Below are 24,937 nucleotides of genomic sequence, written 5' to 3' on the forward strand. Positions count from 1 at the left end.
TTTGGCTGTTCTCATCACCTTTTCCTGCTCTACAATATTATGATGCAGTCACTGGACTGGTACTTCAGTGCTGACTGAGCAGTAGATTTGTATAAAAGCGTTATAATACTGGCACCTTTATTTTCAATTTATTTCTGATGAGAGCCAGTGTGGTGTAGTGGTTAAGAGCATGGTACTGGGACTCAGACGATCTGGGTTCTAGTCCCCGCTCAGTCATGGAGCCAACTGGGTGACTTTGGACCAGTCACAGACTCTCAGCCCAACCTACCTCACAGGTTGCCTAAGATCATGAAGTCGAGAGCCTAAAATTACCTAGCTGCACTACAACACAGGACTGTATGAAATACAACATTGTCTTCAAAAAGTGAAGCAAGATTTGTGATATAGTTGAGTAAAAATTATCCAAGGTCACACAAAAAAGGCCATGGTATCAAAAAAACAATCTGACAACACAGCTGAGGTAAAATTAGCTACTGGCATGGCTGAGAGTGATTATGAGCTTTTCAAAATAACACTATACAATACTATTTGAAGGAAAATCAGTGTACCTGAAAGAGGCACAGCCCAGTCCTATGCATGTTTGCCCAGGAATTAGGCTTGCCAAGTTCATTGTAACTTGTCTCCTAGCTAAAGCTTGAAGGAATGCTTCTTTGATCTATTTGAATGCTTTCTGGTGACTCAATTAAATGTTGGCAGTTGGATGGGTCTTTTTTTCGCCTTATAAAATGAGTGTAAAAATGTGTGACACTAAAATTCAATGTTCATTTCAAATGTCAAGACAAGAATTCTACGTTTTGTGTAACATGACCCACAGGACAGATGCTTGTTTTTTAAAGTCCACTGGCCAGATTACTACTTGCAGTAATTTCAACCAGGGTGACACTAGTCACGCTTATCATATAAACATATTACAAAACAATGATAAAGAACAAAAAAATCAAATGTCCGCAGTGTGCATTAGGAGTTTGCCTACACAAAAAGCTGCTTATATGAACTGTCCTGTAACTTGTCCAAAGTTGTAACAAAATAGACTATAGAAAAAAGTGGTGGTACTGTTGCTGTTACTCTTCATTTTAAAAAAATATATTATTTTCTCTGCATGTGGGAAATTTTGACTGCTGTGAGTTCAATATTACATAGGCAAGGAGCTTTTCATAAGTATGTTTAGTTTCTCGTTGCAGGGCAGCCAGTCATTTTACACTGTCTAGCCATGTTGAATTGTCTTACATGGCTATAATACCACTCTGGCTGCACAAATAAGCTGAAAAGGGATAAATGCCAAGATATCCAAGTTCCTGCAGATTTTTAGAACTTTACCATGAATTCAAGCACAAGTTCTTCAGAAGCTTAATTAATCCAAATTGGACTTTATACCTGCCAAATGTATCAATAAATTCTACAGATTCATGCTAGTACTATAGCTTTTCATAACATATTCTTGCAAGTGGGAGCTGGCACATTTCTTGAGGAGTGTTTTTTTTTTTTTATGAATATCAACCAGTAAATCGAGTCAGCAGAAATTAACTTTGTACTCAGTAATGGTTGATTTATACCAAGTCTCCAAAAGCTGTTGGTCACCAGAAGATTTATACAGGCTTCCCCAGGGAGGTGCCCCATTTCCAGGCCATTGGCCATGCTGGCTGTGGACAGTTGTACTGTTGTCCAGCACATCTGGGGACCACCAGATCACAGAAAGGTAATTTACACTATTCAGTGAATCAGGCTTCCCGCCTCATCTAGGCAAACTTATATTCCATACATCTCAAAACTGAAAGATATCTTCAGCATTAGCTGGTGCTTGACTTGTTCACCTACAAAATTCTGTTCAGCACGCAAAAAGCTCAAGGTAATCTTATTTTGGAATGACTGCAGCTTACTGGTGTAATAAATGCACTTTCAAGGAGATAGTTTTTAATGTTAATTATTGTATTTAGGGAAACCCCCGGAGCGACCAGAAAATATATTGAAGTCTAAGTGGGAAAAAGTGTTGGGACCTGATTTTGAAGTTATGGTATGCTATCCAAATGCTTCTTTATATCCTTTAAATCACTGTGCATTTAATGTTAGACACTGTTACGATTAAAGAACAGGTTAAGGTTTAGAATTTTAGGGGTGGAGTTACATTATCCACCAAATCTGCACATAAGATATGTTTCCCCAGTCATTTTGGGTTGAATTATGGGATCATTGTAATTAACAAATGTTCAATCCTAATAGCTCACTGCACATTAACTCAGAATTTTAAAAAATTCTCAATTATTGTGAACCAGGAAATCTGTGTTCTGCTAGATTGTTTACTGTTATGTGTGAACCAGGAAATCTGCCCCCTGCAATGTCACCCAAAAAAGCCAGAGAAATAATACATGCTTTCGTCCAATGATTTTGAGATAAAATTCTTTTAATTTGAAATAAATTATTTTATATTTTTTTCTGTTGTTCAATGTTTAGGTTGTCACTGTGGACATTCCAGTTGCAGATGATGCAGAGCTACAGAAATATGCTAAGGTATTGGATCTTTGTTTTATTTATTTATTTAAAACATTTCTATGCTGCCCCCATCGCAACAAAGCCTTATTCTCTCTTTTTTTTCTGCAAGATGCTGAGAAAGGATATAGGGTGAACCAAACTCTTGCACATAAATGTTTTTGAAATGTTGGGCATATCCAAGGAATGTTGCAGCTTTTATACTGAGCATGAATTCAGCCAAGAAGCCTGTCCTTCATTTTCTACAATTGTATTCTGTCCTTTTTGAAATATATGGGTCAGATGTCCATTGTTCTGCAGCTTTGCTGTTCAAAAACTTTGTGCCAAAATCTGGAATATTCATTGTTAAAGGACTTGAGGTATAATGCAGTTTATATGCCTAAATTGGAAATATTTTAAGGGATATATTGATAACTCAGTCCATCACCTGCCTGCTGGAAGCAACACTAACTTCAAAAAAAATAAAAATAAAAATCCAGATAATCTTGGCATACCATTCATGCTATTGCACATAATCCATAATTTCTCCTTCTTGGTTTCTTCCACCCATAGAACCCTAACCCTAACCAGAACAGGAAAGCTATCCCCTAGCAGCCAGAATTGTTAATCATTTTTCTCTTAGTTTACAGTTCCTGGCTTGTTTGGAGCCAACAGCTAGGAGACCAGAGTTTGGATAATGCATTAAGCCTCCATTTCATTGGCAGTTTAGCTGCTTCCACTGGGGGGAAAAGATGAATAGGGCAGGTATTCATGAACAGCAAGACAGGGTTCTTTGAAATTCTAGTATCCCATTGTGTGTGTATATGGTCACCATGTCATAAATCCTTTTAAAATCACATGAATTAAGCCTGCATTTTGATAAAGGAAGAAACCTGCTGTTGTGTAGAATTTTCCAACTACTGCAATTCAATAGATGCCCACTTTCCATGATAGTTTTAAGTTTCCAGATGATGAACACTGACAGTTATGAATCCAGCAATCCACCAAGTGAAGGTGGCAAAACAAGGCAGTTCTTCTCTTTGTACTTAGCTGTTTCTACATTTTGAGATGTAAGCATCCTCCAAACTTGCCAGCTTTATGCTGATCATGTAGCATGCCCCTAAGATGTCTGTATATGTAGGTATTGGATGATTAGACACTGGAAATGTTTGAAAACTTATTTTGTTTCTTGATGCACCTACTGAAGAATTGGAAAACTCTGTACTATCACCTAAATATATTGTGATCGGAGTTGCTTGCACATAACATTTCGAGAACTGTTTTGAATGTTGTTTTTGAGTGAGTCTGGCACATTTAAGCTACTCTGTAAGAACTTACTTTTGGATCATTATCTGTAACCATGCAGAGTACACTGCACATCATCCTTCCACAATACAATACTATTCAGATGTTTTGAACTTCAATTCCTGTAAGTGCTAGCCCAAATAGCCAAAAGTTCAGGAATGGTAGGAGCCTAAAACATCTCGAGGGCATCAGGCTGAAGAGGCCTGCTGTGCATAGGCAGAAACATCTATAAGATCAGAGAAGCTTTTGATTTTTATCAGCAGCCATACCAGTAACACATTTGACTCTTTCTGTGCTTCTCTACTCAATATTTTCCTATTTTTATCAAAATGCAGTGTTTGATAAAAGGTATACCATTACTGGAGTAACATTCAGTTGATTAATTTGAAAAAGCTGTAGAGGCCAATGAAAGTATATTATTAACTTTATATCTTGCTTTCTTCTTACAAAGCAGCTTACATCATTCTCTTCCTCTTCTCAATCTTATCCCCACAACAACCACCCTATGAGGTAGGTTGGGCTGAGAGTCTGTGATTGGCTCAAAGTCACCCAGTTTGCTCCATGGCCAAGCAGGGCTGGGAACCCAGTTTGCCTGAGTTGCAGTCCCACACTCTTAACCACTACATCACAGTGGCTCTCACTTTTCTCTATTAATATTTTCTGAATTGTTTTCAACAGTTGGTCCCCATACATACATTGAGGTTAGGAGTTGAACTGGATACCTTTGAAGGACACCATCACATATCTTCAATTGCTACAGATGGCCCAATGGCTAAATATGGCTTACTGAAGTTGGAGGATGAACTTTTAGAGGTATGGTACACAGAGAAAGTTACATGTAAATATACAATTTGTTTTGTAATATTACAATGTTTATTAAGGTGGGAGTAGCAACTTGTAGCCCAATTTTGACCTGGAATTTCTGTTAGCTTTAGGCAGAATAGCCAATGTTAAGGAATGAGACTTCAGGCAGGGCCGTGTCAGACTTCAGACTCCTACTGGCCCCTCACACGTTGCACTAGCCCTGATCACTGCCAGCCAGTCAACCTTCCTCCCTCCCATTCACCCCCCTCCCTTTAAACCAGGTAGTCATGGTAGCAGCCTCTCTTCCTTCATTTTCTTCTACTGTGGCGTCCGTCTACTTCTTAGCTTGGCTGGCTTTGCTGGCAAATCAAGCACTGCAGCAGCTTGCTGGATGAGCTGGATGAGCTTGCAGGTCTCATGCTGCTCCACCCATGGAAAATCAAAAGTGTTCTTTTTAAAAAACTTACACCTTGAACAGCAATGAACTGGACCATTCAGATGCTGCCTTGGGTGAGGGTGACCAAGAGTGGTACATTGGCAGTGAAAAGATCACTTGTTTCCCATTCATGCACTCACAGTCTGCCCCTACAAAGGGTAACACCAACTTAGCCCAGACCACCACTACTCAAAATGCACCGTTTCTTTAAAAGGGTTTTTGTAATGTTGCTGCACAGGCCCTGCAGGCTTGTCTAGCCAGATGCCTTGGTGCTTCTTTGTCCAGCTGAGCTGGCCAGGCTAGGAGGAAAACAAAAACTGGAAGAGGACGAGGAGCCCCTGCTCCAGCAGCTGACAGGCCTGACAGCAGCCGAGGCATAAAGACTGGACTGAGTATTTTGAAACCTCTCAGAAACCTCTCATCTGCCTGTCTGTGCTGATCCTTAATGCTAGGCTTGGTCAGAACATCTAAAGGGCAATAACATTTCCACCCCATATCAAGCATTATTTATATGTGAATTGGTGTACCTGTTTACTTACCTGTATAGCTGCAGTGGAAAGTTATATTAATCAAAGCAACAGGAGCAAAGGGGAGGTAATGGCACAATATGGAGTTCTCCTTTGGAAGCCTTATCCAATCTCCACTCAAGCAGTGCAAGCCTACGTAGAAGAACTATCAGAAGAAAGCAGGAAACGAAAATGGATAATTCAGAAATTTCCTGTCCAGGCTCTGCCTCCTCTTCCCTGCAGCAGAAAACTCTTCATCAACTGTTGAAAACAATGGAAAAACAATAGGGTTTTGCCCACTCCTGTGGGTTTAACATTTCTGGAAAGTTTACACCTATAGTATGGTACCATGTTGCTGACACCATGTTGCTATCAATAGCATTCCACAGAAGTACCTTCTTTCTTGCACTGAAACAAAGGTTAAGCTAATGCAGTATCTGACTGAGATGTCTACTGTGTGCCTTGAAGCAGAGACAAAAAGAATTTGTGGCTGTGTCAAAAACAAGAGCAGATGACCAGCTCTGTCCAAATATCTTCATCAACATAAGCAGGAGAAAGTTGCCACGATTATTCTTCATGCCATCAATGCCAGGAAAAATTTATCTTCAGTGAAACTGGGTATATTTATCCACCATCAATGTTCTGTTTTTGCTGATGCACTGGTATGCACCAGTTCTGTTGAAACCCCTGGTTTATTTCAGGAAAGGGTGACTCAAAGACACACTAACCTGTTCAATACCTATATCAGATCCCTTGGCTTTTGTGCATTCACTGGTGCCAACAAATGTAATGAAATCGGCAAAGGTACCTACTTGAAACCATTTCTGACCTTTGCACCACTGATCCGTTATGCATTTCAGACTTTTGTGACATGAAACTGATCTCCTGTGTTGAGGCTCTGGAGAGATTTCTATGCAAATAGCATACGTAGGTAGAGCACTTCACTTAGCACAAGGATTTCAGATATCTCTTGGCATTTGTATATGCTGAAGGGAGAAACTGACTCCAGCAAATGGAACTGCTGCTGAATGTAGCTTTGGTAGGTGGTCCTAGAAAGATTTTAAAAAAGAAAGGAAAGAAAGAAAAGCTAGCAGGAAATAAAACCAATAAAACTCTGCCACAGTGCTTCAGTATGCAGTCATCAAATTACTGAAAATTCACCCGTCCACTGAATGTTTTAGGATTAACTCTTAGGCACAACTTCTTCTACACTGGACTTGTACAGGAAAATGTGTTTCATTTAGGTTACATGAAAATATGCTTATGATGAAACCTGAATGCCTACATATGTTCTAATTTCTCTGTATAGGTAAATGGTGTTCAGCTCTGTGGAAAATCCCGCCGTGAAGCAGTTTCTTTTCTTAAGGAAGTGCCACCTCCATTTACCTTGGTTTGTTGTCGGCGCCTGGTAGATGATGGCACAGAGTCTTTTGTGGATGAGCCCACTGCCATTATTGCCAGCATTCCAGAACCAAAGGTAAAAAAGACCGCAGTTTAGTTAATCAGGAGTCCCAACAGATGCTCCTGAACTTTCTAAGGATCACACCTGGTTTGGTGTTAGTTATTTTGCCAGTAATTTTCATTATGAATGACAATTGTGGTTGTTTCATGGACTGCTCATCCACTCAGAATTCTACATTCTACAACAGTGATGGGGCACACCCCTGTGCCCTTGGGAATACCTGTATAGTGTTGTGCATATATGCAGATACTTGCATGCTTGTTAACATATCATTGCAGATTGTATAAAAGTGAAAATTTTGCTTACCATAAGGAGTATGATTTGTAGACACTTTTGCTGTGTTACAGGGCATCATTAAACACCCCTCCATTTTAGTACATTTGATGAAAATATTTAGCAACTTTGCTTGTAGTAGATCTGGGATCTCAAGGCAGCCATATAATGCATTTTCATACATGTAAGTGTAGAGGTATCTAGCAATCATAAATAAAAACTAAACTCTGCATGTAGAAAGTATAGTTCAATGGGTAGAATGCTGAATGTACATTAGCATGTAGCCCACAGAAGTCAAAGGAATATAAATCCTTGTAAATACACTTGCCTGGAAATCTAGTTACTATAGACAATCAAGAAACTGAATTCATTGTGATATTTTACAATTGCAACTCCTGCTTAGTAGTTCTCTAGAATCAGCCATGTATGAGCTACTCTTCAGAATATAGAATTCTGCCCTTTCAGATGTAGCCCCTAGAAATTTGGCCCATCCAAGAGTGAGGGGTTCCTTCAGAAGTGTATTTCCAGATGTGTAGGGAACTGCCACTGGAATGGAAACCTGATAATCTCCTATGGGACACTGTAGTAATTTATGTGTATATTCAAGCTTTCTCAAGGGCAAAGATTGTTGAAGTGTAGGAAAAGGGCAGCAGGAAAGGAAGTATAGGTAAATTGAGACTACTATGGTTCATTAAGGAAAATCGCGATAGTTAATCCTTAAAGAGGTTGAAAAGGAAAGGAAAGTAGCCTTGCACTAAATCCCATTACTCACATGTTCCTGAATAATCTCAAGGAATGATATAGCAGAGTGAGTGGAACTGAAGATCTTAGCCTCCAGCTACATCTCCCCTTGAAATCCATTCTGTACTGACTCCCTATTCCTAAGAACCTTGTCAATATTAGTATTGTGTAAAGGGCAGAAAACTGTTAGCAACAATACAAGACAGCCGCACCAATGTTATTAGTTGTCAAAGTATTTTGAGATTTTTCTCTTTATCAAGAATAACTGAAGCAGTGATAACATAATATAAAAGAAACTTTAAAAACTAATATACAAATCCTAAAAAATACTTATTACAAATTAAAAATATACCATTCACTCTAAATAATTATGCAAAATGATAAAATATTACTCTTACAAGCTAACACAAGCACCATTTTTTGATTGTCAAAAAACATTTTAAAAAATAAACTTGATCTCTTTTAAACTTCCAAATGATGCTTAAAATGCCTGGCTTCTAGTTCACTGATGGAAAACTAATTATAACTGAGTTTCTCTTGATAAAGAAAACAACCTCTAAAAGTGTCAGGAACTATAAATATTGGTGCAGCCTTTAAAGTTGGGTATTTTTGTAGTATTATCTTTGCTGTTTTTGGAAAACACGAAGTGTTTATACTTCGATCCAACGTGCACATGGGCTGTGACTTTTTAGTTCTGACCTTTAGGCAGCAGTTCAAAAATGATGGGAACCTCTCAAAGAGTATTTCCAGATGTGCAGGGGAATGCTGCTAAAAAGGAAACTGAAAACTTGGAACACTTTGTACATGCACACAGAACTTCATTGGAATGTGGCATATAATTCTAAGCATCCACTAGGGAACCTATTAAAATTAAACATACTTATTTGAATAGTGCAGAACTAATTGTAACAAACTACCTTAAAAACACAAGTTAGAGAACATAGGAAACATTTGGAATAAAAATCCTATTTCATTTAGGAAGTGAAGATTGCAATCCGGTATACATTTATCTAGGCATAAGTCCCATTGAACTCAGTTGGGCCTAGTTCTGAGTATATATGTATAAGATTGCAGTGTATTTTGGACCAAAGGTACAAGGGTACTTTAGTAAATGTATCTTTAGAGATATTTCATGTTTGTGACTTTACTACTTTTACTATAATTGGAAGCTCCTGTGGCTTGTCTAGGCTGGTAGCTAGAAACGTCATTTTGCTAATGATGCAGGATATGTAAATCAGTGGGCTGACATGCTGACGGTGTGCATCCCATTTATCATTCTTCACTTTAATAAGGGAGCAAAAGCTTTGAATTATACCTAGTCTTAGCTTCCCCATTAGCTGATTACTTCCATCTTATGAACAAAGGACTTGATGCAAACTGGAACATACAATTTTAGCTATTAAAATGTCCAGATCTCAGCTTTCAATGCTTCCATAATAAACTAAACATTTGCTACTAGTGTAAGATGGTCTACACATAGCGATGTTGGCTGCAGTATATTATACTAGCTGGAGTTATTGAACACACTTCAAGGGCAACCCCATGGAAAGTACATTGCAATAATCTAAATTGGATATAAATAACACAGATCACTATGTTCAGGACCACCTTCAGTTAGGGAAGGAGCTAACATATTAGCTGAAGCTGATGAGAAGCACTCTTGACCACTGCAGTCACCAGATTTTCCAGGAGCAACTCTGGGTTTAGATCCAATCCCAAGCAACCAAACTGATTCTTCAGAGGGAATGAAATTCCATCCAGAACAGGCTGTACTACTAAACCAAGATCATCTTGTTTATTGACCAACATGACCTGTAGAGTGAACTTCATCTTAGTCCATATTCAGTCCCTCAGTGTTCTAGGCAACTGTTACAGGCTGATAACAAAATGGAAATTTTTATATTTATATAGGAAATACATATCCCACTCTTCTCTTCCAAAAAGGAGTCACAGTTCAATAATTGAGTATTAAAACATATTTACATCAGGCTGAAAGTATTAGCAAGGAAAGAAGAAATCAAACTGAATAATCAAATAAAATGGGAGGAAAGCACAATAAATTGCAAACCAAGTGATACCACACTAATGTCTATGAAATGATACCACACTAATGTCTTCATCCATCTATGAAATGGATGATGGCTTGGATCATAAGAACCAAGTGATAGAGTTTTAGTTATGTTACCTGAGTTATCTGCAGCCCTTCTCCCGCTCCCTTCAAAAACCATGCTGCAAAGTTGAGAGAACTTCTGGAATTTTGCAAGAGCAGAGAAACATAACAGCCAAATGGAGAACTGGTTGGAAGTAGGAACCATCTTCTTTTAACAACTTGTACCTTCCTGCGGGTCATGACTCTACTAGGACAAAGTCATAGAACTCCTGATACACAGAATTATATCTATTTTTATTTATTTATTTATTAAAACATTTCTATGCCGCCCCTTGCCGAAGTCTCAGGGCAGCTCACAACATTGAATAAAATACACAATAAATTAAAAATCTAGCTGTTCCAAGAGGAAGTCCAGCTCTTTGATGACAGTTTGCTGCAGCTTCAGACAATTTAGGAGAATCAAAATACAGATCTGGAGACATTTTCCCATTCTTTGTTTTTTCTGCATATATAATTACCATCTTTTGATTCATTAATAAAAAAAACCATCAGTTTTATTTTTAAAGATCTACATGCATCTCCCCTATCTCCATTTCTGACAAAGAAGAGCTATACTCTGTAAATGGGAGAGTCTTTGGATCCCAGCACACCTATACTTCTGTACCTGAATCACAATGAATTCTGTACTATAAGGAGTTATAATTTTGCTTTTCAAGTAATATTCTCATATTTATGCTTTCATTTTTCTTGTCTTTTGTATTGTATATCACATGACTGACTATATTATGCTCTTGTGTGTTTCTTCATTTGTATAGCATGTCTACAAAATGATTTGGATGCTTTGACATTATCCTTCAGCAATCTTATAATACAGTATAGTTAACCTCATACTGAAGATGATGTGCTAAAAGACAGTGGCTAGCTTCTATTCTCCTAGTGGAGAAAAGCATTAACTCTGAAATTTTCAGGGGACACAGATTATACTCTTAATTTTTATCTGATGCTACTTTTACGATTATGTTTTTATTGTAGCCTTTGAGTGCTCTTTTTGTACACACCTAATAAGAAATCTGCTGAAAACTTAGAACAGACTTCCCAAAACTGGTACCCTCTATTTGTTTTGGGCTAGTTCTTGTTGTGGGCCATGTTGGCTAAGGAGGATGGAAGCTGAAATCCAAAACATTTTGAAGGTACCAGGTTGTAGAAGGCTGACTTAGATTAGTGACCTTATGCTAAGCTAAAATGAAATGAAAAATAACACTATAGTTTATGCAGTCTAAGTGACCTCTTCAACTTTGTGTGTGCTGACTGAATTTATCAGTAGAAACTGTACTGATATCTAATTCCTTAGGTGACACCCAGAGGCTTAGAGGAAGAAGAGGAGGAAGATGTGGAGCTAGCAGTATGGTCTTCTGAAGTCAAAGTTGTTGAGCTTATAAAAGACATGAAAACAGGCTTAGGATTCAGCATTTTAGACTATCAGGTAAGTTCTATATCTGTGATGAGCAAATACTGTCATGTTTTGGTATTTCTTATGCATTTGTTGACATGTGTTTGTATTAGAAATAGCAAACTAGATCGAAGCTGGGTTAAAAATTCTCCTGCAGTTTTGCTCTTAATCATAAAATTGTCTGATTTTTGTATGTGCAGATTGGTTTAAAGAAGAAACACACAACTAATTTAATATCTGAATCTATTAACTCCTGTAGCAAGCAATAAAGCAAACAAAATATACAAAACGTATTTTTTTAATTTCACAGACAAGGAGAAAGGAATATTATGGGAATCACAATTTGCTGCAAGTGTTATGACCAGAGTAGAAAACAGTACCTATTCAGTTGCATTAAAATTCAGGAATTTCAGAAACAAGTAAAAATTAGGAATGGAACTTAAAGCTTGCATCTTTAGAATAGAATTCCATCAATTTCAGAGTTGGAACATGGGGAAGATGTGGCAAATCATCAGTCCTTTTCATATAAGTAAAACTGTGCTCAGTGAACATGTGTTTGTGGCTGAGTTGGATTGGAAGCACGGTTCCACTCCCAACCACCTCACAGGATCCCCCATCCTGTGCAGAAATCCCATGTGCATAAAGCTAGTATATCTGTTGCATCTGGTAAGAGTGACAAGATTAACATGCTAAAGTCAGAGGCAAGTACATGAGGCCTAGTCATTCTACCTGCAGTCTACTTTCTCAGATATGCAACAAATGTAAGGAATGTGTTTAAATATTTTATAATATGTATTTAATGTCAATATTTTTGTACTTCTCTTTGGCTATAAACTAGACCTTCAGATGCAGACAATGAGGGGAAAGGAAGAGGCTAAGGGACTGCCAGGTTAACTTGGCAGAACTGGTTGCTCCCCTCCCCACCATGGAGTGAAAGCCCCTAAAACCCTTCTATGAGGTCATGCTTAGAACCTTGAAAAAACAGCCAGTGGGATTCTTTGGTACCAGCTATAGTGGAGGGGAGGGTGCTCTGAATGTTGAGTCCCACTTCCAAGGTCAGAGTTGGGACTCTAGAAAAAGCTCTCTGGCTCCCTAAATTCTGTCTAGGAGCCATAAGATTGCTCTGTTTGGAACTGACCTAAAACTTGTTCACAGGATTACATCTTTCCCTAAGATCTTTTCCTACCTTATTCACAGCCACCTCTTGCTGTTCATAGATACCTTGTTTCACTCTCAGCTAGGGAGATACAGATTTTAAAATTTCCATTCCATCTGGGTTTCGTGGATTGTGAGGTGTCTTTCATTCTGTCACCTGCTCATTGACAGAATCAGAATTTTAGGAATGAACAGAAATTTAGTTCCATTTGTGCTCATATGTCCAAATGTGCATTTGTGTAAATGTTCCCCTGAGATAAAAGTAGTTCATAATCTGTGAGGCAAAGGGGGGGAAAGCCCAGTCAGTTTCAGAACACATAACAATTTGAACTCATTTGAAATTTGGTCGGTGTAATTTCTTTAAACATGTTTTTGTCACTGGGCAATTATGCTCAATTACGTGTTGGTTACAAAAGAATAAAAATAGTATAATAGTCTTTTAATGTTGTCTGTTAATATGATATTGTTAAAGCTCTAAGTAACTAATTTAGTTAGCTGTTTACTATCACACACACTTATCTGAGTGCTGTCTAAACATTGTCATTTAATAAACCAAGTATGTTTTGTTGGTGTACATAAATGTCAAAGTATATAAAATTAATTTATTCTTAGAAAATAAGCTCTGAATTGGGAACAGATTAAAGATAAATACCTGGAGCATGCTTATGTGATGCTGATATGACTCAAACAGTTATATTTTTCAATGCTGGAGATCTCAGCTTTTTCAGTATAGCACCTACTGCCTGCTGTCCTTTGCAGAAAGCAATAATATGCAGATTTACTTTGGTCAGAATTAATGGACACTTTAATAATGGTTGTTATTTGGTTACAAATGCAGTAGTATTCGCAAGTTTGGAATGCAGCTAAATTTAAATTATTTGAAATGGGCTGTACGCCATTTCATTTTAGATCTCCTATCATTTTAAGATATTGGTTCATAAAGTGCTATATGTCCTTGGTGAGCTCTGAAGCTTTTTATGGTGCCTAGATATCAAAGAGGTATCTTCAGTCATAGTAGCTGTTTTGATAGTCCGTTTGGACCAAAGAAAACAAATATGCGTGATCAGAACTGACCCTTTTATGACACACTGAACTGGCCAGTAGAACAAACTATTACCCAAGCCCCTCGTAAGTTACTATCATACCACAGTATCCTGACTTTTCTCCACTCCATAGGAGGTTTTCTGTATTCAACTGGAAATCTGCCATTTGGCTGTTCTGATGGGCTTTGTAATCCAGAACATTTAGAGGATGTTAAGAGAGGCTGTGGAACATTCCTGTTTCTTCAGGATGATTGGAGGGTGGAATTTCCCTGAGATAGGGCTCTGAAAAATGTGTTTGTCTAACTTACATGGGGCCATTGCAAGATATGCTTTGTAGCCATTGCAGGTTTTTGTCTGTACTACTGGAATAACTATGGCTAGTGGCAGAACAAGAAAAACAAGACTCGTGGGCAAAAGGTGTGCAGTTATGGGATAGTTGCATTCTGGCTCGTACATGCCAGCATTACCATTAGAACATGGTGGTGGGGCATTACCATTAGACCCTAGCTATTGGTTTGTATGTCAGTGTTACTATTACATGAGACTGAAACTGAAAACAGTTTGGAAACTGAAATAGCATATTCTCAGCTTGGGCTAGCTACTGGGAGCGTATGACAGCAATGCCAAAAGAGCTTACCTGGTTGCCAATCCATTTCCAGACTCAGTTCCAATGACAGCACTGTGCATAGCCTGGAGTGCTGCTTTTCATGTGCATAACTCTCTTGTGTTGTGTCATCATAGGACACTTTGCATCCCATGGCCTCTAGATTGATGTCCACTGGAAGTAGGGCATTTTCAGTTTTTCTCCTGCACAACTCTTAGTTACTTCTTTTTCAGGTCTAGTTAAATCTACTGTATCATTTAGAATCGACTAATAAGCTCCTGTTTAAAAGTTTGAATGTTGTAAAATTTTACGTATTAGGTTGTTTTTCGATTATTTTTTGGTTGTTAATGGCCTTGGGGCCTTCTGAAAAGCTGAAAGGTGCGATATAAATACAGCCTGGCTTATAGTAGCTTTTCTATATGTGACCTTGCATGCCGGGAGAGGTTGTGTGAGCTGGGCCTTGGCACCAAGCAAGTTTAGATAAAGAGAAGATGACTACAAAGAAACTACCTAAATGCAAGGAGGGACACTATTTTGCTTCTAACGCTTACTGGAAAAAACACCCCCCCTTTCTAGCACCATTTGCAATATATCATTATATATTAAAGAGAGTAAATGGCATCCATTGTGACATTTGTATGGCCGATAACTTAATTTAAAAGTTTTATACTCTGTGAGATAATTAATGAGCTCTAATATCTCTTTGCTGTAATTACATAATAAATCACACACAGTAAAACTCACTTTTGCAAAGCAGGACAGAGGTTTATTGCTAAAAGAACAAAGGCCATATCAGAGGCTTTCTGTATTTCTGGAATTCTTAGCTGTTCCTCACTTGTCTTGTCTATTCCAGTATTCCATTCCTAACAATGAGCAATACCAGATGCTTTTGGAAGGTGAAGGGAATTCATAAATGAGTGTTTTGGGAATAATTTGCTTGTAGGCTTTAGTTTATAGGGCTGTCAGAAAGAATCTGCAAATGTGTGCATCCTGAGAACTTTTTAAAGGTTCTTTTGATTTAGGACATCATTTTAGCATTTGGGCAGTTTAGCTATGATGCCAAAGTTTGCATAATTCGGTATGCACATTTTCCAACATATAACTCATCTCCATGAAGATAGGGACATATTTGTACTGTGTTTATTCTAACACCAAGGCTTACCTTGCAGGGCCCACAACCTCCATTATTACACATTACTGAAGCTCTTCCACAGGATACATTCATTTACTCTGCAGAACTATTCATTTTAAAGTTGAGAGAATAGTGTTGGATCGTTGGGCTAAATAAATAATACTAAACCATAGCTGTTCTACAATACATGATCATCTGTTCAAAATACACCCTTGCTCCTGTAGTGTGTGAACTGCCGGGTTGTGTATTGTGTGGTGCCTTAGTGTCCATGTACAAGTGTTCATACACACGTAATTATCTTCATGCTGTTCACATACCTTTTTGTGATACTTATAGAAGCTCTAGGCAAGGAGCTGTTCCTAGAAGAATGATAATGCTAGAACCTCACCCATGTTTTTTCAAATTATTTAAATAGCAAAAATAATAAGAATGATCTGCCAGGAGCAGAAAACTCAAAGTGAGGACAGTTCTTCATAAACAGAGAAAGTTGGAGAGTGCACATGTCACACACATACCATCCCCTGCATTAGAGAATTTGTCAGAGCACTCTCAGACCAAACCAATAAGCCAGCTGAACACTGAAGAATCTGTCGTGTCACAAAATGTGACACAAACCTCATTTCCCTTTTTGGTAATTAAACATAGAATGGTGTTGGATATAATATAGTGGCCAAATCTTAGAATGACTAATATACTCTGATGCTCTGATTTTTCCCCTACCATTATATTTGGATGAGTTGCTCACCTCCTAACTTTTATGTAGTGTTGCTGGCATATTCAAGGATGACTTCATTCCACATGAGCCATAGTCTTAAAGTTATTTTTCATATGAAGTCAATAAAAAAAGCTTTGGAAAGCTTTGATGTTGAAATATATGCTTTCTTTCAGCAGTATGTAATTTTTTTTTTTAGTAATTTCTGTGAAAAACAATTCTCTAGCATGCTTGCATACATTTCCCAAAATGGAATAAATTAAAGGATGCAAGTATCAAAGGGAGAACATGCAACACTGGAAAATATTGGGAAGTAAAATTTGATCCAGGCAGGAATTTCAGTTTCCCTCAAAAGTAATGTTATAGAACTAGGTGGATAACTGTGTTTATGTGAACATAGACAGTATGCAAACTGGCAGCTCTTTACTACATGTGTAGTGTTAAGGGCTTATTTAATTTCCTGCTAAACATTTCTGATGATTCAATTTTTCTGGCTATCTCATTGTATTTAATTTTCATTTATTCAGATACTTTTTAAAATGACGGATACTTACAATATTGTTGGAGAATTCTGTAGTAGAAACTTTAATCCTTCTCTTAGTGAAGTCTACTGATCAATATTCTGGCTTGGGCTTTGTACATTCACCAAGGTAGCACTCTTCTTCTCTGGTCAATTCATGGTGTTGTAACATCTTGGTTTCCTTACCAAATGCATGAGGAAAACTTTTCGTCTTACACTCTCTGTTTTCATGTGTTTCTCCTACACAGCGGCCATTGTATTCCATGTTGTGTTTGTATTTCTTTGTTTGCATCCTTTGTTTTTTGTTTTAATTTTAATGTTTGCCACATGCCTGTAAGCAAAACTTGTTTGAAGAAATTATTTATTTATTCCTCTGTCTGGACTTATTGCTTCTAGATGAGGATCAAATAGATTGTTTCTGCCTGTTTAGCTAACTTGAGTAGTCCTCTGTCTTTGGAAGATTCTTCAACTCTGATCAAATACCTGAAACCCAGAGCCAAGTTTGGCTGCTAATGAGTTAGCAGGCTTAACAATGTGACTACTGTACTTTTTCCCCCAAAATTGTATTGCCTGCTCGCTTGCTTGTTTGCTTGCACACACTAATTCAACCTATAGTCAGAGGCTCTTTCTCTTGCTCACTGTCTAGGTTTTGTAATATGATGTTCTGGCTTTAGGTTTGCCTTTTTAAAATTTTTGTCCAACTGGTCTCTTGATCTTATAAAATTCTATGAGGACAGCTGGCCTGAGTCAAACAGAGGATTTCAGCTTAACTGAAAGAGACTGAACAAAGGACATGGAATATCACCAAAGGAAAGGGTGGCCTGAGGGGAACACATAGCTTGGATGGGGGAAAGGAGCAGCTGGTTAGAAAAGCCTATTTGAAGGGATGGCTGGAAGACATTCAGGAACTGGCTCCAAACTGAGGAGATGAATTAGATAGAAAGTTCTTTTATTCTTGAGGTGTACAAAAGTAGTCCTGATGTACTTGAGTGGCTTGCTTTTCATCTCAGTGACCAGTTAGTGTTGAATCAAATGCACCTTGTGAGTTTCTGTCCCATCTTGAATTTTTCATACTTTATGAGAGTCTTTTCTTTAACAGAAATAACATGCTTAAGTTCCAGTAAGTACCTGAGAGCTGTTTCAAACATTATATCCCCTGGATCAAAAGGATGATGAAAATCACTTCTGTTTGGTGATTTTTCATGCATCTACTACATTTTTTTAAAGTTGGCAAGCCCTGAAGATGAAATTGTGGACAATTTTGTTATAGTCAAACCATTGCTGACATGTGCAGCAGCTTAAGCTATACATTTCTCTCATCCCTATGTGACTGTGTAGGGACAGGTTTTTATTCTCTTATAATATGCAGATCTTTCTAAAGAAATAAACCCCAATTCCTAGCTGTTTATAGAAGTCAAACAGGGACCAGATCCTGGTTAATCAGCGGTGAGTAAAAAGTGTCCTGCACATATGTAGCACCGCACTTTCTCATTGTTAGAACTTGCAAATTCTGTTAGTGCAAACTTGCTGCAAGTAAAGCCTGCTTTAGATATTTTGTAATAAACATTGAAGGGGTTCCCAAAACTGTACTCTAATATACTGGTGAATAAGTTAGGTATGATCCCTGCTAAGACGTGGTCAACATCATGTTGAAAGGGGCTTGTGTGGACATGGGTCTGTACCTAGAGAGCAGGGCTCACTGGTATATTCTTGCAAAAGGCCCCACAGGCACATGAATAAATGGATAGATAGGTCAGAGTGGTTGAAACTTTCTTTGATTCGATTTTTTAAATGTAAGAAACTTCTGGATTTCTTCCTAAGCAGGAGAATTTGTGTTATAGAAAAGTCATACATGGAAGAAAGTGAAACTGATTATTCATCCAGATGGGAGCTTTGGGAATTTTGCTCTTAAAAGTCTGGGTTTAAATCTCTGCATATCCAGCCATACTTGTCAAAGATTCAAGCGAGTATATACGGATCCTTCAATGACTAACACATAGTCAAAGGTGTACTTGGTGAAAGGATAAGAGAAGGCCTCTTTTGGTCATGATACACCGGGTATGGAATTTCTTCTCTAGAGACCACTAGCAACTTCTTTCATGACTTTTAGAGATTGCTTGTTTGTTTGTTTAAGACATTTCTAACCGGTCCTTTGCCCAAGCCTCAGGATGGCTTACAAAAAATCAATGAATAATACAAAACACAAAACATTCAATAAAAGCAATTTTACAAACAACAACAACAATTCAAAATAAAAGAGAAAGGAAGAATTAAGTGCAGAGGGCCAGGAGCAGCAGAGAGGAGGGGGGCGGGGCCAGAGAGGCTAAAGGAGCCAGGAGGAAGCGGACAGGTGGGGCCTTGAGGGACTGATAAGGCCGAGCTCAGCCACTGCAAGCCCTTTTGGCTCTGGCCTCTTGGCAGAGCAGCAGAGGCAGAGGCTGGGGGAGAGTGCTGAGTGGCTAGGGGACTGGAGAAGGCAAGGTAGGAGCTGGGCAGGGGAGCAGAGGGCAGGAGCAGCAGAGAGGAAGGGGGCGGGGCCAGAGAGGCTAGAGGGGCCAGGAGGGAGCAGAGGGGTGGGGCGTCATCCCTTGTCTCCATCCCTTAGCTGCGGCCCGGGCTGTCCGGAGACTCCCTTCCCTGAGACACGGAGGTTTGTTTGTTTGTTTTATTTGTGCTGTGCTGTGCTTTGCTTTGTTTTTCTTCCAATTTAAATTTAAGTTTATTTTATCCTTGTGTGTGTGTGCGAGTGAGTTTTTGTCTGGGAGAACTGGACAAGTGAGAGGAACTGCAGGACAAACAAGGCAGGGGACCAAGGTAAGGTCTCGGAAGGGATCCCAATGGCAGACCAGGAGATGGCCTTGGTGGGAGTCATGGGTGTTGCTGTCCGCTGTGACAGCTGCAACATGTTTGCCCTTCTCCCCCAGGAGAGGCAGGGATACACTTGCCCTCGGTGCAAGTTGGTGACCCTGCTAGAAGAGGTGAGGAGTCTGAGGGCCGAGAGAGCACTCCAGGCCCCCCCAGAGCAGTCCCCCTCTGGACAGAGGGTTGAGGGAGAGGCCATGGGAGGAGCAGCTGTGGAGACATGGAGGTATGTCACCCACAGGAGGAGGAGGCCAACACAGCCTCCTCCTTCTCCTGGCACCAATCTGGAGCTGGAAAACAGGTTCTCTTCACCTGGGGAGGCTGGGGCTGATGAGGCCATGGGGAACGAGCAGGACCCCCAGCCTGGGACGACAGGCAGCAGGGGGGCCACTGCGGGAGAGGCGAGGGCCAGGGCACGGCCGCCCACCAGCACCGGGAAGGCATGGTGGCGGGTGATTGTTGTTGGGGACTCCCTGCTGAGGGGCACTGAGGCGGCAGTGTGCCGCCCAACCTGGAGACAAGGGAGGTTTGCTGCCTGCCGGGCGCACGCATCTGGCATGTGAAGGACAGAGTGGAGCGTCTTGTTCGCTCCGGGGGTCACCAGCTGCTCCTGGTGATCCATGTGGGCACAAACGATGTGGCCAGGCAGGGTGTGGTTGGGACCACCAGGGACTTTGAGGCCTTGGGGAAGAAACTCAGGGAGCTGAAGGCCCAAGTGGCCTTCTCATCAATCTTACCTGTCCGAGGATTTGGGCCAGGAAGGGGCAGGAGGGCCTCCGAGGTGAACGACTGGCTTAGGGTGTGGTGCTAGAAAGAACACTTCGGGTTCCTCGACCACGGCTCTCGTTTTCTTGCCAATGGACTTCTGGCAAGGGACGGGTTACACCTCACGAGGATGGGGAAAAGGTCCTTTGGAGATGCTCTAGCGAGCTTCATCCAGAAGACTTTAAACTGAGCCGGGGGGGGGGGGGTTCAGTCCCCCCAGACTGACAGGACTCCTACAGAGAGAGGCCAGGTATGAGGGAGGATGGGAGGAAGGAGGAGGCTGGGAACTCCAAGGAAAGGAAGGGGTGGGAAGGAGTTGAGGTGCATGTACACCAATGCTAGGAGCATGGGTAATAAGCAGGAAGAGCTTGAACCCAAATTTCACAAAATTGTGCAAGTGTTCAAGTTCTTTTCAGCAGACTAGTACCAAAAAGTATTTCTATTTCTTTTTTCTTAACAAAAAGGATTGGAATCGTGGACTACCAAAAAAGTATCTGAAATGGCGCTTTATATGAATTTCATGAACCCGAAAGAAGCATTACAGAAAAAGAAGAGCAAGAAATTAAACACATGATGCAGAAAACAAGACTATTTTGGTCTTAATGAGGAACATATGGACTGTTGCACCTGGTTATACATGATAAAACAAATGAGAAACAAAGTGAAGGAAGGCCTTGGGTGGAAATGTTAAAGAATAGTTTGGATGGTACAATATTATTGTTTAGAGTAGCCATAGCTAAAGATTCTTTAGCTGTCATGATGGCCAACCACCAGTAGGAGAAGTCTGTAAATTGTAGGACTTGTTTTTTCTATACTTGTATAGGATAGTTTCCTTAGTTACCTGGTTACAAAAATAAGAGTGCAATCCTTCCTCATATACTCAGAAGTAAGTCCCAGTAGATTTCACTCCCCAGCCCTATAGGTTTCAGGCTCAGCCAGATATTCTTTACTAGACTAGAAGCACAATTTTTGAGAATTCCATAGGGATGGCCCTGCTGCAGAAAAAACAGAAATCTGAATGGCCTCTTAGAGACTAATAAATGTTTTGAGGCACAAGCTTTGTTTGTTTTGCCTTTGTTTGAGTTCAGTTCATCAGATGCACAAAATATTTTCTTTAGTTGATAATATATTGAGAGATGCCAGTATGTGTAAAAAGAAGGTATGGTCCAGGGGATGTAAGTAGAAAGTGAGGATAAACCAGGGCTCAACCACCTTTGGAGGCCTGTAGGCATATCTGGGAATTTGATAAACTGTCCTAGGCACCACCCAAAATGGCTAAAGCGATTAGTGACAAATGGCACGTAACTTCTCCAAAATACCGTTAAGACTGTTTGAGTATACAGCAGAGGTGGGGTTTGAATCCCTACGTGTTAAACAGCCCTTTAGAACTCAGAGCTTCATTGCTAACAAAAACCTATTTCACAGAAGACAAACTTTTTTCTGCCATTCCAAGAGTATTGCTTCCTATCTCCTTTCCTTCTCACTCTAGAGCACCACATGCATATATGGAGGTTTGCTGCCTGCCCGGCGCACGCATCCGGCATGTGAAGGACAGAGTGGAGCGTCTTGTTCGCTCCGGGGGTCACCAGCCGCTCCTGGTGATCCATGTGGGCACAAACGATGTGGCCAGGCAGGGTGTGGTTGGGACCACCAGGGACTTTGAGGCCTTGGGGAAGAAACTCAGGGAGCTGAAGGCCCAAGTGGCCTTCTCGTCAATCTTACCTGTCTGAAGATTTGGGCCAGGAATGGGCAGGAGGGCCTCCGAGGTGAACAACTGGCTTAGGGTGTGGTGCCAGAAGGAACGCTTTGGGTTCCTCGACCACGGCACTTGTTTTCTTGCCAATGGACTTCTGGAAAGGGACGGGTTACACCTCACGAGGATGGGGAAAAGGTCCTTTGGAGATGCTCTAGTGAGCTTCGTCCGGAAGACTTTAAACTGAGCCGGGGAGGGGGGGGGTTCAGGCCCCCCAGTAACGTGTCTGCACTGGACAAGTGTTGGGGGAGGATCAGGGCTCTGGGAGCAGGGTTTTAGAGGTACTGCAGGGACTGACAGGACACCTACAGAGAGGGGCCAGGTATCAGGGAGGATGGGAGGAAGGAGGAGGCTGGGAACACCAAGGAAAGGAAGCGGTGGGAAGGAGTTGAGGTGCATGTACACCAATGCTAGGAGCATGGGTAACAAGCAGGAAGAGCTTGAAGCTCTCCTGGGAATAGGAGGGTATGATCTGGTGGGAATCTCAGAAACTTGGTGGGATGAAAGGCAAGTCTGGAATGTGAACATGGAAGGGTATCACCTTTTTAGAAAGGACAGGAAGGGAAAGAGAGGTGGGGGCGTGGCTTCATACATCAGGGAAGGGATAGGATGCAGTGAGATAGAATGCAGCACAGATGGGGATTCGGTAGAGGGAGTCTGGGTGAAACTTAGGGGTTTTGACAGGGAGAGAGACCTGACAGTGGGGATATGTTATCGCCCTCCAGGTCAACTTGAGACCCTGGATGATGTCCTGACAGGATATCTCAGGGGAGAGACACAGTAATTATGGGAGATTTCAGTCTCCTGGATATTAGTTGGGAGACTCACTTGGTGGTGACAGCCAGGTCACGTCGCTTCCTAGAAGCTATAGAGGGAGGGTTTTTCACACAGAGGGTCCGAGAGGCGACGAGGGGGGGAAACATCCTTGACTTGGTCTTGACCAATAGGGAGGAGCTGATAGATGAAGTACAGAGTAGGGGAGCTCTGGATGCGAGTGATCACTCCATCCTTTGCTTTGAGATCAGGGGACTGGGGACGTGCAGCAGGTCGAGCACTAGAAGCTGAGACTTCAAGAGGGCCAACTGAAGGCCAGACTGGGGAAAGTCTCCTGGGATAGGTTACTGGAAGGTAAGCGAGTTGAGGAGGGGTGGATAGCACTCAAAAGGGAGATGCAAGCCTTGACGATACCTCTAGTCAGTAAGGTGGGGAGGTGGAGGAGAGTCCCGCCGTGGATGCGACAGGTGGTTAGAGGGATTAGACGAAAGAGGAACCTCCGTAGGAAATGGGTACTGGGAGAAATAGACAAAAGGGTACACCGGGAGGAGGAGGCCCGTTGCAGAAGGATTCTTCGCAAGGCTAAGGCTGATCAGGAGCTGAGACTTGCCAAGAATATCAAGAGCAACAAAAAGGACTTCTTTCAGCATGTAAATAGGAAGAGGAAGGTGAGACAAGTGGTGGGACCACTAAATAAGGAGGAAGGAGATCCAGTGAATGATATGAGGGAACAGGCACAGATGCTAAATGACTATTTTGCCTCTGTGTTCTCTCCAAAGCAGGACGGGGGATATCCACATAGGAGATTAGATGAGGCTGGGGACTTAGGGGCACATATTAGAGTCACCCCCCTTGAAGTCGAGGGGCTCCTCAGGGCATTGGACATTGCAAAGGCGCCAGACCCTGACGGGTTACACCCAAGAGTACTTAGAGAGTTGGCAGGGGTTCTCTCATACCCGCTGGCCTCCATTTTTGAGACCTCATGGAGAACAGGTGAAGTTCCAGAGGACTGGAGGGTGGCATCAGTGGTCCCAATTTTCAAGAAGGGGAATTATAGACCCGTTAGCCTTATGTCCATTGTAGGAAAAACAATGGAAAGGCTCATAATAGAGAGAGATCTAGTGATGCTAGATAGGGGAGGGAGGCTGACAGCCACACAACACGGCTTCCACAAAAACAGGTCCTGCCAGACAAACCTTGTGAAATTCTATGACAAGGTTTTGCGATGGCTAGATGGAGGGGATGCAGTGGATGTGGTATACTTGGATTTCAGCAAGGCCTTTGACAAAGTGCCCCATGATATCCTGATGGAGAAACTGAGGAGTTTTGGGATATACCAAAGCACTGTCCGGTGGATTAGGGCAAGGTTGACTGACCGAAAGCAGAAGGTAACCATTAGTGGGGAATCATCGGGATGGCGGCCAGTGACAAGCGGGGTCCCCCAGGGCTCTGTCCTGGAACCGATCCTGTTTAATCTTTTCATTAACGACATGGAAGAAAGGGTGAACAATCTGCTGATCAAATTCGCAGATGACACGAAAATTGGAGCAGTGGCCACTACTGAGGAGCAGGTACTCCAGATCCAAAAGGATCTGGACCGACTATGGAAGTGGGCAGGAGACAACAGGATGGCGTTCAATGTGGATAAGTGCAAGGTCTTGCACTTGGGGCATAGGAATAGCTGTATAAGTACAGGTTAGGTGACAAGTGGCTGGAGAGCAGCACTTTTGAAAGGGACCTCAGGGTGCTGGTTGACTGCAGGCTAAACATGAGTCAGCAGTGTGATGTGGTGGTCAAGAGGGCAAACGCCACCCTTGGTTGCATAGCCAGAAGTGTGGCTTCTAGATCAAGAGAGGTATTACTACCACTCTACACGACTCTGGTGCACCTGCAACTGGAGTATTGTGCTCAGTTTTGGGCCTCTCGTCAGTGCAGCGTAGGGCCATAAGGTTGGTGTCCGGTTTGCAGGGGATGGGGTATGAGGCGAGACTGAGGGAACTGGGTCTCTTCAGCCTGGAGAAGAGGAGACTCAGAGGGGATCTGTTGGTGACATACAGGTATGTGAGG

The 24,937-nt window shown here is 41.2% G+C and overlaps 1 protein-coding gene across 1 annotated transcript in view; it reads left to right on the forward strand.

Moving 5' to 3' along the window:
• Positions 1-24,937, forward strand: part of PATJ (PATJ crumbs cell polarity complex component) — a 186,254-nt gene that overhangs the window by 34,056 nt on the left and 127,261 nt on the right. Inside the window, exons 13-17 of the mRNA XM_044430263.1 lie at positions 1,935-2,011; positions 2,449-2,505; positions 4,447-4,581; positions 6,824-6,991; positions 11,452-11,583. Of these exons, the coding sequence (XP_044286198.1) occupies positions 1,935-2,011; positions 2,449-2,505; positions 4,447-4,581; positions 6,824-6,991; positions 11,452-11,583 (569 nt within the window). The remainder of the gene's footprint in view (positions 1-1,934; positions 2,012-2,448; positions 2,506-4,446; positions 4,582-6,823; positions 6,992-11,451; positions 11,584-24,937) is intronic.

Source organism: Varanus komodoensis, unplaced genomic scaffold (assembly GCF_004798865.1).
Source record: "Varanus komodoensis strain SLA01 unplaced genomic scaffold, ASM479886v1 scaffold20_1, whole genome shotgun sequence".
Taxonomy (NCBI): Eukaryota; Metazoa; Chordata; class Lepidosauria; order Squamata; family Varanidae; genus Varanus; species Varanus komodoensis.